The sequence below is a fragment of the Stegostoma tigrinum genome, chromosome 1 (assembly GCF_030684315.1).
Source record: "Stegostoma tigrinum isolate sSteTig4 chromosome 1, sSteTig4.hap1, whole genome shotgun sequence".
Classification (NCBI taxonomy): domain Eukaryota; kingdom Metazoa; phylum Chordata; class Chondrichthyes; order Orectolobiformes; family Stegostomatidae; genus Stegostoma; species Stegostoma tigrinum.
The window spans coordinates 82143384-82161754 of NC_081354.1; the positions used below are offsets into that span (position 1 = coordinate 82143384).

At 41.6% G+C, this 18371-nt stretch overlaps 1 protein-coding gene across 2 annotated transcripts in view; it reads left to right on the top strand.

The window, feature by feature from the left end:
• Window positions 1-18371, top strand: part of cc2d2a (coiled-coil and C2 domain containing 2A) — a 190756-nt gene that overhangs the window by 58661 nt on the left and 113724 nt on the right. For both annotated transcript variants that reach the window (XM_059646681.1, XM_059646684.1), the window contains exons 11-13: window positions 2202-2373; window positions 9908-10044; window positions 10161-10292. In XM_059646681.1, the coding sequence (XP_059502664.1) occupies window positions 2202-2373; window positions 9908-10044; window positions 10161-10292 (441 nt within the window). The remainder of the gene's footprint in view (window positions 1-2201; window positions 2374-9907; window positions 10045-10160; window positions 10293-18371) is intronic.

An 18371-nucleotide genomic window follows, 5' to 3' on the forward strand; every position in this document is an offset into this window, starting at 1 on the left:
AATCAAAACAAGTTAATCAACGAATTGAAGTTAGAAGTTTATACACTCCTGCAGAAATTTGCCAGCAGATTAAGAATAAAAAGTTGCTGATACAGTTTGAATACATTGTGTGTACAATTGCATGGAAACCAGCACTGAAATGGGATAACGAGCGTACTGAGATTCAGAGCGTGGTCAAGAAGGAATGATTGGATTTAATGATCCAGAATGTTGCAAAAAAGTGTTTGTTTCATAGAGAAACCATCCTCCACAATGGAAGTTCATGAGATTGCAGATACTCCAGTTAGTGGAATGTAGCTATTGCCTGTTTTAGCTGAAAATACATCCTCAGTGAAGAAAATCCAAGCGACAAAACAAACAGATTTTTATACGTCACATTTTCAAGAATAGAATCCACATGAACAGTTTTGATCCCAGAGACCTGCCATTCTTCCCGTGTTTGTAGAGAGCTAATTTTGAGAGAATAGTGCATCCGTTCGATCATCGTAATTTATGAAGCCAGAGACTTGGGGCCAGATGGGTTGTAGTAAATGTATAAGTCTAAAATAGCAATGGAAATAAGCTTGGGGAAACCTATGAAAACTTCATGAGTCTGTGCTGAGGAGAACCTTAAACATCACCTATTACAGTGCTATCATATGGGCTTGGTGGGAGAGAAGTTCTCAATCTTGAGGATAAAAGACTTCTGCCAAAGCCTGCATCATAGTCTCAGCAATAATGTTTATCTGATCAGTTTAATTTGTGCATAGAAGCTATCATGCAATACCATGCATTTTCGTTAATACCCCTTCTCAATAGACTACCTTTTTTTGTGTGTGAACTTTACTAGACCGAGCAGATTCTGTGGATCACTATGAAGAATTCTACCAGGCAAGTCTCATAGCATGATGAGCCGTAATGAGGTTTCAGTTACCAAAGAAAATTCCAAGGAATTTGCAACATTTATTGATCAGTTTAGTAAATTATTCACTAGAGAAAGAGAGATATACTTCTAGAATAACAAAGTGTGTAGCTGGATGAACACAGCAGGCCAAGCAGCATCTCAGGAGCACAAAAGCTGACGTTTCGGGCATAGACCCTTCATCAGAGAGATGCTTCTGAGATGCTGCTTGGCCTGCTGTGTTCATCCAGCCCCACACTTTGTTATCTTGGATTCTCCAGCATCTGCAGTTCCCATTATCTCTATACTTCTAGAACTCAGTTTTTGGAGTTTCTTTGCTTCATTATTATAATCTGTCCTGTCGCACTTGCTACTTTTTTTCTTACTGATGGCTGTGGCTCATCACTGAGTACAATTCATTGAGAGCCTTTTACTACCACATCTAAAGAAACCATGTCTTTATGTAAGCACAGTGGCTATTACTAGACTAAACATTTCGAATACGAGACAGTGGGCAAGATAAGATGACTGAAGAATCTGTTTTTAGTTTCTTCCTGCCCTTTTGGGATTCTTCAGATTGATTTCCCCAGTGCTGTATTATGCAGAGCAATTACTTTTGATTAATTATAGGATTTAGGACAATGATTTGCTCACCCTTCCCTGCATTCTCCACAAGATGATCTCAATTATTTGAAAACCAATGCTATCGTAATGACAGAAAGCATATCCAAGAGACAGGCGCTTCAGGCATTTCTCCGGTCCAGACTGCATTTGGTAAACAATGTCACACCGTCTCTAGCCAATATTCTTAAAATGCATGTGTGCCATCGAAGGACCTAAGGAGAGAGACACAGAACAAAAGATATTAGGAGATTTTTTTTACTTTAAACAAAATCTTACATTTTGTACTATTTTCAAGGTTATATAGCATTAAGCTTTTTGAGCCAATCTAAAATGTACTCAGAACATCATTTCAGTGTATTCTCTTTGAAAAGAGACAACTGTTCCACAATCTTGACAACATGTATTATTACAGGAAATGTCCTAAAGTTGTTTCAGAGGATGTGTCGTATCTATAACTGAGAAGTGTTTGTTATGTGCAGTTTTGTGGATAAATGATGAAACTATTGATACATTTGGCAAGAAAAACGCAACGTGGTTAAAGAAATCTTGAATTAAAACAGTGAAAAATAATTCACAACCTTTTACTAACTAAGCAATATAGAAGTATTGTTAACATTCAATATTTAGGAATTTATAGTTTTTTTTGCAAATATTTCTTGGGATCTATAATGACTTTGTTCTCCCTTGGTTATTCTAGGAAGAGGATCAACCACTTGTAAAAGATAACATGGATGATGAGGATGACTATCTCTTCATAATTGATCAGACAGCTGGTGATTTCCTTGTAATAAAGGCTCCTGACTATGAAAGCTACTATAGTCAACAACAGAAAGATAAACAGGTCCTTTTTACGCCCAGTGTTCTTACAGGTAATACATGAAGTATAGCTTCTGGCATGCATTAATGACATTCTATGGTTACAATGGCTGATTACATTCTGGGGCTTATTTTGTGAGATTAAAAGGTTTCATGATTTAAATAGCATTTTGCGATGTTTTCAATCTGTAAACATTTGTGTGAAATTCATTTCTTCACTTTTTAATGAATTAACTTTTTTTTTAAATGTATGTCTTTATTAAAATTCTAGGCAGATGTATATTTCAATGTGTTCATTAATAATTTTGAACAGTGATTTAGTCAAAATAGGTGAATACCTGAGCTGTAGATTGAGTAGCTGTGTTTATTTAGATACTTCCTGTTAATTAGTGTTCATTGGTATTAGTGTTCACGTATTAACCCTTACATTGTACTGTGTTAATTATTAGACTACGTAATCAGTGATATCAGATGATAACACATTGCATGGAACCAGAACCTGAGTGTGTAGGATTTGAGAGATGTCATAGCGTGATCCCTGCTGTATATATTATGTATATTTAATGAAAGCTTGTTGATATTCACTAACATGCTCTTGGCCAACCTTTATCAACAACCCCGATATGATATTACTATGTGATGGCAAGCCATTTACAAACTGCTTCGGTAAGAGTCCTGAATGGCACCATGGAAGATAGAAGCATTGAAGCCATCAGCAATGCAGCGTGTATTCCCAAGGAATACACAAAGCAGTAAGCAGATGATCATTTGGTACTGTAGAGAGAGACAAGCTCAAGAATCAATTTAAATTGCCTTTCTCTTGGGTATCCATTCCTTCATGGCAATAACCAAAGTTTACAAATAATTGAGATCATTTGGAGAATGTAGGGGAACATCTAACTCTTGTATCGATCAAAAGTAATAGCACTGCATGATGCTGCATTGAACATGTCAATCTGAAGAATCCAAAGTGTCAAAAATAAAGTATAAAACAGATCTGCAGTATTTTATCATGCGATGACTCTTACTAGAAATGTTTATTATTTACAACAGTTTGATACTAACCACCTTCTACACTTATATAAAGAGAATGTTCATTTAACCACACAACTAGTGCACCAGAAAAGCCTGCAGCAAGGAAGACATTGATGTCTCACCGAGGAAGGGTCACCAGATACGAAACATTAATTCTGACTTCTCTTCACCGATGCTGCCAGACCTGCTGACCTTTTCTAGCAACTTCTGTTTTTGTTTCTGATTCACGGCATCCACAGTTCATTTGGTTTTCATAACAATGCGCAAGTGTCCAAGCATTTGAGGGTACTATGGAGCAAGATGCATACTTCATGGGTATATATATATCAGACCACTGGATTATTTCTCTACCCTGATCTCAAAGATCCACAGCACATTTGGTTTTGCTGACATCATAGTTAATGTCTTCGAAACTAATTATATTTCAGATGTAGGAGATGTAGTGTCCATTCTTTTGGATTTCACACTGTAACTGAGGTTTGAGCTGCATCAACCATTTGAGGGTCCATATTTTCCAATATGGGAATGCAGGCAAGTGACTGCTACTTTTATCAGATCTGTGATTCTCTATATGCCATTTTTGATCATCATAGCTACTTATTATTCTTAAACTCTTGCATTTCTTGAATATTCTTTATTCAGCAGCAGCAAAGGAAGCTGGAGTTGCTGCATTATGCTGTGAAGTAGTTTTCATCAATGAAATTCCATGTTGATGACATTGAGATACAGACTCTCCTCCAGAAGAAACGCTCTGCCCATCAGACCTTGTTCTCCAGATCTGACGACAAAACAGCTAAAGCAGAATACAGAGCTCCATGCAGTACCCTGCAAGCCAACCTCAGAACGATGCAAAACGACTGGTGGTCAAAACTGGCAGAACAAACACAGCAGTATGCAGACACTGGCAACACCAGAGCTTTTTATGAGTCTCTGCGCATGATGTATGGACCGACCCGCCAACTTCAGGCCCCTTTGCGCTCTGCTGACAGTGCCAGCTTGCTTACTGACAAAGAAACCATCATGGAGCGATGAACAGAACACTACGAGAACCTCTTCGTGGACAATCGCCAGTTACAAACAGCGTCCATCGAGAGAATCCCGCAGTAAGACATCAGATTCGAACTTGACCGCCCACTAATGCTAGATGAGGTTCAATCCGCCATCTCTAAGCTGAAACTCCACAAAGCCCCCCGTATCGACGGAATCCCTGCAGAAGTATACAAATTAGGAGGAGCTTCACTCCTGAACAAACTCGCCAACCTATTTGCACTCTGTTGGGAACATGGTGAGGTGCCAGCTGATCTACGTGACTGTGATAGTCTCCCTGTATACGAACAAGGGTGAGAAATCGGACTGTTCAAATTACAGAGGTGTCACTCTGCTGTCTACGGCCAGGAAGATTCTCCAGAATCCTCTTGGACAGACTGACTTTCTGTCAGGTTGTCCTCCGCAATGGTGGGAATCAATGTGGTTTTAGAGTAAACAGAGGCACATCCGACATGATCTTCGCACTATGCCAACTTCAGGAGAAATGCCGTGAGCAGAACGTTGGACTGTATGCGGCATTCATTGACCTCACCAAAGCCTTCGATACTGTCAGCCGTGACGGTCAATGGAAAATCCTGGGGAAGCTTGGATGCCCTCCTAAGTTCTTAACCATCCTACAGCAACTTCACGAAGGTCAGAGTGGCAAGGTGAAATACAACGGTGACCTATCACACCCGTTCCCCACCAGTAACGGCGTGAAGCAGGGCTGCGTCTTGGCACCGACGCTCTTCACCATCTTCTTCAACATGATGCTGCAGGAAGCGAAGGACGGCATCACGAGCAGCATCTCCATTCACTTCCGCCCGGACGGCAATATCTTCAATCTGCACCGCTTCCTCGCTCGCACAAAGACAACACGGGAGCCCATCATGGAGCTGCTGTATGCGGACGACTGCGCCCTACTCACACACACAGAAGATGCGCTACAGACTGCAGTGACGCGCTTCTCCGAAGCTGCAAAGGCTTTCGAGCTAACGATCAGTCTGAAGAAGACGGAGATCTTGTACCAGAAGCCACCATGCAGCGCATACAACCCACCTCGAATCTCGATCGATGGCCACCCCCTCAACACAGTTGAACGCTTCACGTACCTGGGAAGCATAATTTCCAACGATGCAACAGTCACGGGAAATGTTGACAATCGCCTTGTGAAAGCAAGTAGCACCTTCGGGCGACTACGAAAGCGTGTATGGGGAAATCACTCGATAAGCATGTCGACGAAAATCCAGATTTACAAGATCGCGGTCATCACCACACTGCTCTACGGCTCCGAGGCCTGGGTTCTGTATTGGAAACAGATGCAGTTGCTGGAACTATTCCACCAACGTTGCCTGCGCTCTATATTGGGCATCACCTGGCAGGACCGCGTCTCTAACAACGAAGTGCTGGAAAAGGCCCGGCTCCCCAGCATCGAAGCGATCCTTCTCCTGAAACAACTTCAATGGTCGGGTCACGTATCGTGGATGGACAACACCAGAATACCCAAGACAGTGTTCTTCAGGGAACTCTGCGATGGCAGAAGAAACCGCAGTGCCCCGCGCAAGCGCTACAAGGACCAACTAAAGCAACAGCTGTCTCAGGCCGGCATTGCCTCAACGGAATGGCAAAAGCTGGCCTCTGACAGGGACGCATGGCGGAAGAAAACTATGACGGCGACGGAGCAGTTCAAATGTTCGAGGAGAGGAGCTGCAGAGGACAGACGGAAACGCAGGAAGGAGCCCTCATCTCAAGCCCCGCTGTCCGGAGCATTCCCCTGCCTGCACTGCCCCAGGATCTGCAGGTCCAGAATAGGACTCTACAGCCACCAACGGTTGTGCCAACGAAATCGCTGGCGAATCTCTTCCCAACTGATCCTCGCAAGCGAAGAATCTGCGTGATGAGTTTTCATCATTGAAATTCCATCCATAGAACCAAAGGTGATTTGTACAAATCATTCATTCCTTTTCGAAGAGTCCAAATTCAAAGAAAGAGGTGCAGTGCGGCCATGAGAAGGATCGTAAACCATGGGATGATTTACTAGATTTACTTTTGTTCATTAATCATGTAAAACACCAAAATAAACGTATCACAAGTGTTAATGATTTGAAGGAGGTGGTTCTGGATTTTATTATGCTTTTTGAGGACAGTACAATATCAACAACCCTGGTGAATTTTCACTATTTCTTTGAGTAACATTAGCGCCTTGTTACCAATGTTGATGCAAAGTTGCACTTGTGTCACACTTCAACTGAAGACACACCTGCCGGACAGTAGCAGCAATCGTTTGATGCAGCGATTCCTTTTCCCAAAGAAACACCAATGCTAGACCCTCTTCATATTTCCAAAGTGACAGTTTTAAGCAGAATGGTTTCACAATAAAAAAATGAGGCGTTCTAATTCAAAACAACAGCATTTATAAAGACGACATTTTGGATGAACATTGAAAAAAAAAGTGTTTACGAAATGAAAGTCTTAGAGACTGCAAAGGAGTAGTCACTTATGAAATTGCTGCTGCAAAATGTTTGATTTTCATAAGTTGTTGAAAGAAAACAAAGACCTCCAAATTCTGCAATCCAACATAAGTGAACCATTGGTAGAAGTTCAGATGCACAGTAAAATGGAAAAATAGGAACAAACACAACTGCTTTAAGGCCAGGTGTTATTGGTCTACAGGAAATTGATTTGAGAAACACCAGAATTAGGATCTGAAAAATAAAAGATAATGGAAAGTTTCCACAAATGCTTTGCAGAGGCTGCCATTATTCTGATGACTTTGACAAAATAAGTGCTCCAGTAATGGAAAAAGACTCTTACTGAACTGTTCAAAACTTGAAACTCACTGTGAATTTTTAGTTAAGGAAAGTACCACTGCATTCAACAAGTTCTGAGAAAGAGAAAATAGATTCAAGTTCGTAGAAAACTGTACAAGAAAAGTAAGCCTTCATTTGTGGAAAACATCAATTACAGTCTGTTGATCTTTCGAGAAAGATATTAGAAAGAAATATACAGGAAGATGCAGACCTTAATCCTGTAACAGCTAGTCAGCACAAATTTTTGGATGAATTTAGACTCACAGGGCAGTAACTGACTCTTAATGTCCTGTTATTATCTGCTGTGCAGATTAGTGTACAGCAAAGATAGATTGCCTGGAGAAAATACCACATTTCAGTTTTGAATAATCTCCAACCTCAAACCAGCCTACAAATCACAGTACTGCAGAATTGCTTAATGTGGATAGCCGTCTATTGTCAGTTTTTTTTTAACCGAACATACAGATCCCATTCCTGATGAATGAATCCCTGAGGATCCACATTCACTGAAGTACCACAGCCTTTCCTGGATCCTGATGATGTGTCCCACTGTTGCCAAGTGTCTCAGAAGCCTCATCCTTCATAGAGGAACATCCTCCAGTTCATCTGTGTGCCAATCCCTCCATTGCCTATGGAAGCGACAATTTCTACCATGAACCCAGTGCTGGTATTTGCCTACTCCAAATAATGAATGTATCCTAGTCTTATCCTGGCATGTGGAACGAAGGAACTTCTTTCCTTTGATCCAGAGATGTCTTTGAGCACTCTCAGTGAGTTTGGGGAACCACTGCCTTTACAATTTGGTTTCCACTCTGAGTGTTGCAGGGAAGTTGTTTTTTTTCATTGTCAAGCAAGTCTTTGAGACAGTCTTTATCCTTCCAGTTTTTATCCTCATCCTTTCCTTGGGATAAGGAGTTGAGTTATTCTTTGGTCATTATTGAAAACACTGTGAAGTTTTCGTAGGGAGCAGAAAGTGTTCCCTTTTCTCAGGCAGTTCTCATTTCTCTGTCCCTGTAGAGAGATAACATGCAGAAAAATTAGAGGTGTAGGATTTGAACTTGAGTCTTTGCACCTTTCTCTTATTTTTTGTATAGGGAACATGTTTTCCTTCCCAAAAGGACATTAGTGAACCAGATGGGTTTCTGTGGTAACCAACAATGGTTTTGTTGTTTCCATCACTGAGACAAGTTTTTAATCAATAATTTACTGATTTAGTTTAAATGCTACAAGAATTGTTACGTGTAGTTTTGGTATTAGCTGCAGTCATACAACACAGAAACAGACCCCTCTATCCAAGTAGTCCAAACTAAACGAGTCCCATTTACCTACATTTGCCCCATACCCCTCCAAACCTTTCCTATTCATGTACCTGTCCAAATGTCTTTCAAATGTTGCATCTGCCATTTCCACTGGTGGTTCATTCCATATACACACCACTCCTCCATGAAAATGTTGCCCCTCAGGGTCATTTTAAATCATTGCTCTCTCACCTTAAGACTATGCCCTCTAAATTTGGATTCCCATACCAAAAGGAAAATATCTTTGTTATTCACCTTATCTATGATCCTTATGATTTTTTAAACCTCCATAAGGTCACCCCTCAACCTCCTATACTTAAGAGAGAAATGCCCCAGACTATCCAGCCTCTTCTTAGAACGCAAGCCCTCTAATTCCGGAACATCCTTGAAAGTAATTTCTGAACCCTTTCTAATTTAATAGTATCCTTCCTGTAGCAGGGTGACCAGAACTGTATGCAATACGCCAACAGTAGCCTCACCAATGTCCTGTAAAGCCAAAAAATGACATCCCAACTCCTATACACACGTTCGGACTGATGGGGGCAAGCGTGCTGAACACCTCCTTCACCACTGTACTACTTTACTTGTCTACTCGTGTCGCCACTTTCAGGGAACTATGTACCTGCACCCCTAGATCTCTCTGTTTGACAACACTCCCCAGGGCGTTATCATTAACAGTGTAAGTCCTACCTCGGTTTGTCTTACCAAAATGTAACACCTTGCATTTGTCTTAATTAAACTCCATCTGCCCATTGGCCCAAATGATCCAGATCCCACTGTACTCTCAGATAACCTTCTTCACTGTTCACTATGCCACCAATTTGGGTGTCATCCACAAATTTACTAACCCATGCTTCCTATATTCTCATCCAAACCGTTTATATAAATGACAAGCAATAGTGTACCCAGCACCGATCCCTGCGGAACACTGCTGGTCACAGGCCCCTGGTCCGAGAAACAACTGTCCATCACCACCACCTGTCTCCTACCATCAAGCCAATTGACTAGATCTTGCTGAATCCCATGTGATCAAACTTTACTAAACAATCGACATGCGGAGCCTTTTTGAAGACCTTGCAGCCAAGGTAGACAATATTTGTTTTATTTGTTTTGTGATATGATTTTTTTAAAAAATGTCAACAACTTTCTGATGCTTTTGGTTCAACCAACCCATAATAGAATTAACAATGATTTTAATATTTTGTTTCATGCTGAACATTGACTTAAAAACTGATAATTCTGTTGAATGGGGTGCTCTATTGAATACTGTTTAAGATTATTTGATACCACAGTGGAAGATCCATTAAACCTTGTGGAGTTCTGTAGGATTTATTCCCCGTTCAGTGAAGCTGGGGCCGTTGGCGCTTCCTGCCTTGCCCTGAGCTGGTTATCTGTATCAAATTGTTTTTGATGTGCAGTGCCCACATCAGAGAAGATTCCTGAAGACATGCAGCTACGATTTCTTGAAGATGAAGGCATTTATGTTGGTGAAAGACCAAAAGTTTCCAGATCTAACCAGAACATCCTTGAGAATCGTCTACTTAAAAACAAAAAGGTAGGTTACAAATATAAGGGCTGTGGCCCCCGCTTTCAGAAAATAAGCAATCACTGTATTTTAGAAAAATATTTGTTTAACAACTTCAGCAAAAGTATTCTCATTCACAATCCTAGGGCAAGAAATGGTTTGGAAGTGACGGTAGAATTATAGCCTTACCTAATCCTATTAAACAGACCTACACCAGACCGCCAATTTTCTCACTCCATGAAAAAGTGGATCCTGCAATAGAAACATTCTATAAAAAGGTAAGTGAAGCCATTATAATAATGCAATAAAGGCCTTTGTAGCCCTATAAGTTAGTTGAATGTTTATCAATCTTTATGACAATGATTTTGTTTCCTATCAAGAGAATAATGTATTGACAAGAAAAAACATGGAACATAGAACATAGAACAGTACAGCACAGTACAGGCCCTTCGGCCCACAATGTTGTGCCGAACTTTTACCCTAAACCTAAGGTCTATCTAACCTCCACCCCTACCTTATACTATCATCCATACGCCTATCTAATAGCCGCTTAAATACCCCTAATGAGGCCGACTTCATTACCCTCTCCGGCAATGCATTCCAGGCCCCACCCACTCTGAGTAAAGAACCTACCTCTGACGTCGCCCTTATATATACATCCACTCACTTTAAAACACTTTAAAATGTTTGCAGGTTGCAATTAAATCAAATCATGTGCAGACCTGACGTAAGATTACTGATGTAAGGAAAACAGGAACATAGAATATAGCAGCAGGAGCAGGCCATTTGGTCCTTCAAGCATGCTACACGATTCGATATGAACACAAATAATCATCCAACTTGGTATCCTGTTCCCGCTTTCACCCCTTGTCCTTTGATCTCTCGAATATTTAGAGTTATATCTACGTCTTTCTTGAAAGGCCTCGATGTTTTGGCCTCAACAGTTTCAAGTGGCAGAGAATTCCACAGGATCATCACTTTGAATAAAGTAATTTCTCCTCATCTTTGTCCTAAACCACCTACCCCTTATCTTTGGACTTACAAGTTGTAATTTGTTTCGTTGGTTCATGGGTTTCGAAATGGTGCATTCATTCTAAACCTACACTTTCAGTCTTGACTTGCCTTCCCACTTCCTATGGTCTACCAACGTTTTCATGGCATGCCTAAGCATCTCAGTTCCAGTATCTGTGTACTGTACAGTTAATTTGCCAAGTAGATCGATAATCTGTGTCTATCAGTTAATTTTGTACCATTGAGTACATTTGTAGTCATTTCAAATCTCTGTCAATTTCTGACCTGAAGATAGTTTTCCAAAATAAATTGATAATATGTAGCATAGGACTATGACTTGGAAGCATGATTAGGCCTTTTGTTCTCTTGAGAGACTGGTCTGCAATTCAACAAGACAACGGCTGATCTGGTTGTGATTTCAACCCCACCGTCCTACCTGCTGCCCATGATTGCTGACACCCTTGTCTGACAAAACTCCATTTAATTCTGCCTTGATAAAGTTCAGTGACATACCTAGCATTACTTCCTGGGGAAAAAAAATAACACTTCTGAGGGGAAAAGAAGAACATTTTTCCTCCTCTCCACCTTAAAAGGGAGAACTCTTATTCTTAAACTATGTCCCCTAGTTCTAGCCTCTCCCACAAAAGGAGACTTGCTCTCAGCGTTCACCTTACCAAGTCTGTTGGGGTTCTGTATGTTCAGTAAGATCACCTCTCATTCTTCTAAGTTCCATTGGATACAGACACAGGTTGTAAAATGTTTCATCAAAAGGTAAACCCCTTATCCTAGGAATGAGTTAGGAGAACATTTTCTGAACTTCTTCTAATGCAATTATATCCTTTTTGAAATAAGGAGACTGAAACTGTGCACAGTATTTTAGGTGTTTTTCCAAGGTCCTGTATAGCTGCAGTAAAACTTCCCAGATTTTATATTCCATGCTCTTTCCAATAAATCCCAACATCCCATTTGCCTCCCCAGTCACTTGCTGTATCTGCATACAAACCTTCTGTGATTTACATGCTAGCCCATCCAGATCCTTCGCTGCTTAAACAATATACTGCTTTTTCATTGTCTTGTCAAAGTGAGCAAGTTCACAATCTCCCAAATTATATCATCTATCATTTTTTTAAAAATCTGTGATTTAACTTATCAATATCCCTTTGCAGACTCTCTACCTCTAGGTTGCTGACTTTCCTACCTATTGTGGTGTCATTGACAAATGTAATTTTTTGGCCCTGCATCCATGTAGATTGTAAATAGTTGAGGCCCAATACTGATCCCAGTGGCCCTCCACTAATATAAATTCATAGAAGAATCAGAAAATCCTAAAGTGTGGAAGCAGGCCATTCAGCGCATAGAGTCTACGCCAATCTCACCCAGACTCACCCCCATCCTATCTCTGTAATCCTGCATTTCCCATGGCAAATCCACCTAACCAACACATCCCTGGATACTGTGGAAAATTTAGCATGGCCACTCAACCCAGCCTGCACATCTTTGGACTATGGGAGGAAACTGAAGCAATTCCATGCAGACATGGAGAGAATGTGCAAATGTCACATAGATAATTTCACGAATCGAACCTGGGCCCTTGGTGTGTGAGGCAGCGATGCTAACCATTGAGCCACTGTGCTGCCATAGCTATTCTAGTTTCAGTCTGCTAACCCCAAAAGCCCTTTATCTTTTTGCTCTGTTCCCTGTTTGTTGGTTAACCTTTAGTGTATGCTAACATGTCATCCTCTACACCATGTGCTGTTATACTGTGTAACAGCTTTTTATGTGACACCCCATTGATTGTGTTCTGGTAATCAAACTTTACACAGAGAGTTGTGAGAGCATGGAATGCGTTGCCAGCAGCAGTTGTGGAAGCAATGTCATTGGGGTCATTTTAGAGACTGCTGGACATGCATATGGTCACAGAAATTTGTGGGTGCATACATGAGGATCAATGGTCGGCACAACATCGTGGGCTGAAGGGCCTGTTCTGTGCTGCACTGTTCTATGTTCTATGTTCTATACCACATACACTGGTTTTCCTGTATCCACCTTCCATGTTATTTACTCAAAAAGCATCTAATAAATTAGAAAAACATGATATTGATTCTGCCTGATTATATTGTGTTGAAGTGAATTTTGCAAAAGCATTCAGAGCAGTACCTTAAATATTTTAATGCATATTCCCAATGGAAGTAGAGCTAACAAAGTGTGGAGCTGGAGGAACACAGCAAGCCAGGCAGCATCAGAGGAACAAGAGAGCTGACGTTTCGGATCAGGATGGGTCCCAATCCAAAGCATCAGCTTTCCTGTTTCTCTGATGCTGCCTGGCCTTTGGTGTTCCTCCAGTGCCACACTTTGTTAGCTGTGATTTCCACATCTGCAGCTCTTGCTATTTCCTGATGGAAGTAGTTGCATTTGGGCTATGAGCTCACCGGAAAACAATATATCAATAAAGAGAAAAATTTTGCAAAGTAACTGCTGTGGACTTGAATTCTAAAGCTGTATGGATAATGAAGGTTCTGGGTTAAATCTGCCCACATATAAACAAAACTAAATTTGAAAAGCATGTCATTTTATGCACAGGCTGTGGTTACCATGAAGGACTGTACTTCTCAACCTCTTCCCTCACCTGAGGCGTGGTGACTCTCAGGTTAAACCCACCCCCAATCATTTCTCTGTGATGAGAGAGCAGCCCAATGCTTCAAGTTGCCATAATCTTCCTCAGAGATAATGTGAACTGCAGATACTGGAGAATCCAAGACAACAAAATGTGAAGCTGGATGAACACAGCAGGCCAAGCAGCATCTCAGGAGCACAAAAGCTGACGTTTCGGGCCTAGACCCTTCATCAGAGAGGGGGATGGGGTGAGGGTTCTGGAATAAATAGGGAGAGAGGGGGAGGTGGACCGAAGATGGAGAGAAAAGAAGATAGGTGGAGAGAGTATAGGTGGGGAGGTAGGGAGGGGATAGGTCAGTCCAGGGAAGACGGACAGGTCAAGGAGGTGGGATGAGATTAGTAGGTAGATGGGGGTGCGGCTTGGGGTGGGAGGAAGGGATGGGTGAGAGGAAGAACAGGTTAGGGAGGCGGAGACAGGTTGGACTGGTTTTGGGATGCAGTGGGTGGAGTGGAGGAGCTGGGCTGGTTGTGTGGTGCAGTGGGGGGAGGGGACGAACTGGGCTGGTTTAGGGATGCAGTTGGGGAAGGGGAGATTTTGAAACTGGTGAAGTCCACATTGATACCATTAGGCTGCAGGGTTCCCAGGCGGAATATGAGTTGCTGTTCCTGCAACCTTCGGGTGGCATCATTGTGGCACTGCAGGAGGCCCATGATGGACATGTCATCTAAAGAATGGGAGGGGGAGTGAAAATGGTTTGCGACTGGGAGGTGCAGTAGGTTGTTGCGAACTGAGCGGAGGTGTTCTGCAAAGCGGTCTCCAAGCCTCCGCTTGGTTTCCCCAATGTAGAGGAAGCCACACCGGGTACAGTGGATGCAGTATACCACATTGGCAGATGTGCAGGTGAACCTCTGCTTAATGTGGAATGTCATCTTGGGGCCTGGGATAGGGGTGAGGGAGAAGGTGTGGGGGCAAGTGTAGCATTTCCTGCGGTTGCAGGGGAAGGTGCCGGGTGTGGTGGGGTTGGAGGGCAGTGTGGAGCGAACAAGGGAGTCACGGAGAGAGTGGTCTCTCCGGAAAGCAGACAGGGGAGGGGATGGAAAAATGTCTTGGGTGGTGGGATCGGATTGTAGATGGCGGAAGTGTCGGAGGATGATGCATTGTATCCGGAGGTTGGTAGGGTGGTGTGTGAGAACGAGGGGGATCCTCTTGGGGCGGTTGTGGCGGGGGCGGGGTGTGAGAGACGTGTTGCGGGAAATACGGGAGACGCGGTCGAGGGCGTTCTCGATCACTGTGGGGGGAAAGTTGCGGTCCTTGAAGAATTTGGACATCTGGGATGTGCGGGAGTGGAATGTCTTGTCGTGGGAGCAGATGCGGCGGAGGAATTGGGAATAGGGGATGGATTTTTTGCAGGAGGGTGGGTGGGAGGGAGGAGTTGTATTCTAGGTAGCTGTGGGAGTCGGTGGGCTTGAAATGGACATCAGTTACAAGCTGGTTGCCTGAGTCTCCATCTAATCTACCACGGTGATAATTTTACCATGACTAAACTCTTGCCGAAAGACATGGTATTTCAATTAGGATGCTGGAGGGAAAAGTAGTGCTAGACGCTGTGTGACTTTGTCAAGGTCAAATTATTTTATGCGTACTCAGTTATACAGTCCTCAGTTTCATGACTCAGCAAATTCAGCAACCTTATCATTTATCATTGATTATTGACTGGAGTTGAATTGGTGGGCTTCTTACTACTTACTGAATTATACAAACTGAAACTGTGAATGTATTAGTTAAATTGCTGCAAATGAAGGAGCAGGCATTGATGATTTTAATTAGCTGATGGTTACTGATGTTTTGTACCAAGGGCAAATCAGTTGGTTGAATGTCAATTCATTTAAACTGAATTTAAAAGAATTTTGTCGCATCAGTTTGAGGTATCTCTCTTCGTACTAATCTGACAGGAATTCTTTGTTTTTTTCTATATCTATCTGAACTTGTGAGCCATTCATCTTTGCACAAGTATATCCCTTTTCTTCAAGTTTGATACAGTCTTTGACATTTTCAGTTAACCCACATAAAATAGTCCTTACTTACGACTTTACCGCCTATTTTAAACCATAGGAATTGAATGGATCCTAACCACTGAAGAGATACTCAGCAATAGCTAGTTCTTTCCCCACAGAAAATAAGGACCAATTCCTACAGGGTGAAAAAATTGGAAAAAACAATTGAGTACTTCCTCCCTCTCCCAGGCACTCTATTCAAGCTTGCAAAGCCACGTTCGGCTGTCACTATTCAGTTTTGTGCAATTTTGCGCTCAGTCCCAGGCACAGTAAAACAGTTTCAGCTGATTACCTTAAGCAACTATTTTAACTGATCTCAAGCAGAGAGGGCTTTAAACATGATGAAATTAGAATTTAAACAGAAAATTGCAACACAATATTAACTGTGAAATAAAAATAAAATTTGATTTTTGGACTTGTTTCACTCACAAGCTACTAGCACACTGTTCAAAATTGTGTGCCACTCAGTTCTGGAGATTGCAAAAGTGGTAGTTCACCATGATCGTCATCACAGAATATATTATTCATGACTTCAGCTAAAGATAGGTTTTGTGATAGTGGAAGGAGGGAAACCTGACTGTAAACATTTAGAAGTGCCATTGATTATGTGCAAACATGAATTTCAGTTCGGAACAAGTTCCCTCTCCCCATACCAGTTATGCCATTAGTTGGACATTTATTACCCAAATAGGTAGCAGTATATAGCCAACACAGCTGGACAGGAAATTCTGTGAAAATTGCAATAGTATTGCACAACAATTCTCCAGTGATAAATTCCAATGCAACTAAATTGAAGTCAAGTTTTTAAATAGTGGCAAATAAAGCTTTTTTACTTTTGGTGTTCACTGTCAAAGCCAGTGATTCTGTGGTCAGGCAATGTGCAGTGTAGACACAAATACTGTGTCCCAACAGATTTAGAATATTTTGGGGTTAGTTTAGGCAGGATACCCTCACATTCAGTTCAATCAAGAAGTATTCTTGTTACACTTCTTAATGACTTCTTCATCCCATGTCCAACAATTAAAAACTATTCAAATTAAAACTTAGAACAGTCCACCGTGTCTGTGCCAACAATGATGCAATTCTAAACTAATTCCATCTGCCTGCACATAGTTCTTATCCCTCTATACCCTGCATGTTTATATCGTCAATCTGAATGCCTCTTCAATGTTGCTGATATATCTGCTGTATTACATTCCCCAATGACATGTTCAAGGTAACTACCTCTGCTTTTTAAAAAAAATGTCACACACATCACCTTTAAACTTTCTTCCTCTCACCTTAAACTTATGCTGTCTATGTGACATTTCCACCCTGGGAAAATAACTCAGGCTGTCCATCCTATCCATGCCTTTCATAATGTTGTGTACTTCTATCAGCTCACCCCACAGCCTCCGACGTGAGAGTGAAAGCAATCCACACTTGCCCACCCTTTCCTTGTAGTTAATACTATCCTGGTAAACATTCTCTGCACTCTCTCCAAAGCCTTCCCATCCTGACCAATAGTGCAGCAACCAGAGCTGTGCACAGTACTCCAAATGTGGCCTGACTAAAGTCTTATACAGTTGCAACATGACTTGACAACTTTTATATTCATTGTTCTGACTGATGGAGGCAAGCATGCTGTATGCCATCTTTATTACCTTAACCACTTGTGTTGTCACATTCAGGGAGCTATGGACTCGAGCCCCAAGATCCCACTGTGCATCTGTGCTCCTAATGGTCTGGCCATTTACTTTATACTTTCCTCTTCCATTTTCCCTCCCAAAATATATCGCTGCGTACTTAACGTGGATTAAACTACATCTGTCTTTTCTCTGTCCAAAATTCCAGCTGATCTGTATCTTGCTGCATTTTTCGATATCCTTCCTCACTATCCACAACACCACCAATTTTCATGTCGTCTGCAAACTTACTAGTCAGACCACTGCCGTTTTAATTCAGATCATTTATGTATATCACCAACGACAGTGGTCTTAGCACTGATCCTTACAGAATACCACTGATTACAGATAAACACCGCTCCACAGCTACCTTCTGAATTCAATGGCCAAGCCAATTTTGCAACCAACTTGACTATTCAGCATGGATGCCATGCAGTTTGATCTTCTGGACCAGCCCATCACAAGGAACCTTGCCAGATACTTTAATAAAGTCCATGTAGCTAATATCCACTGTCTTACCCTCATAAATTATTTTTGGCACTTTCCCAAAAAAAACTCAATCAAGTTTGTGACACAAGACACCCCGCGTAAGCCATGCTGATTCCCCATGATAAGCCCATTCTTCTCCAAATGCAAGTAAATTCTGTTCCTAATGATTTTTTTTTGGATTAGTCTCTGTACCATTGATTAAAGCCGTCTGATTTATAATTTCTTGGATTATCCCTGTTCCCCTCCTTGAATTATTGTATAAATCAAAAGAGTAAACCTTGAACATTTTGCCAATGTTCTGGGTTTTGAGTTTAAATTTTAGACTGTAAGTTATTTCCCTGATTCTTTGTCTGGAGCAGAAACTGCTAGTTGTTGTAACTATGATGATCTAATAGCATTGTCTAAAATAATTGTGTATGTTCATCGTAGAATCATAGAACCCCTACAGTGTGGAAACAGGCCCTTTGGTCCAACAAGTCCACAGCAAACCTCAGAGCATCCCACCCAGACCCATTCCCCTATAAC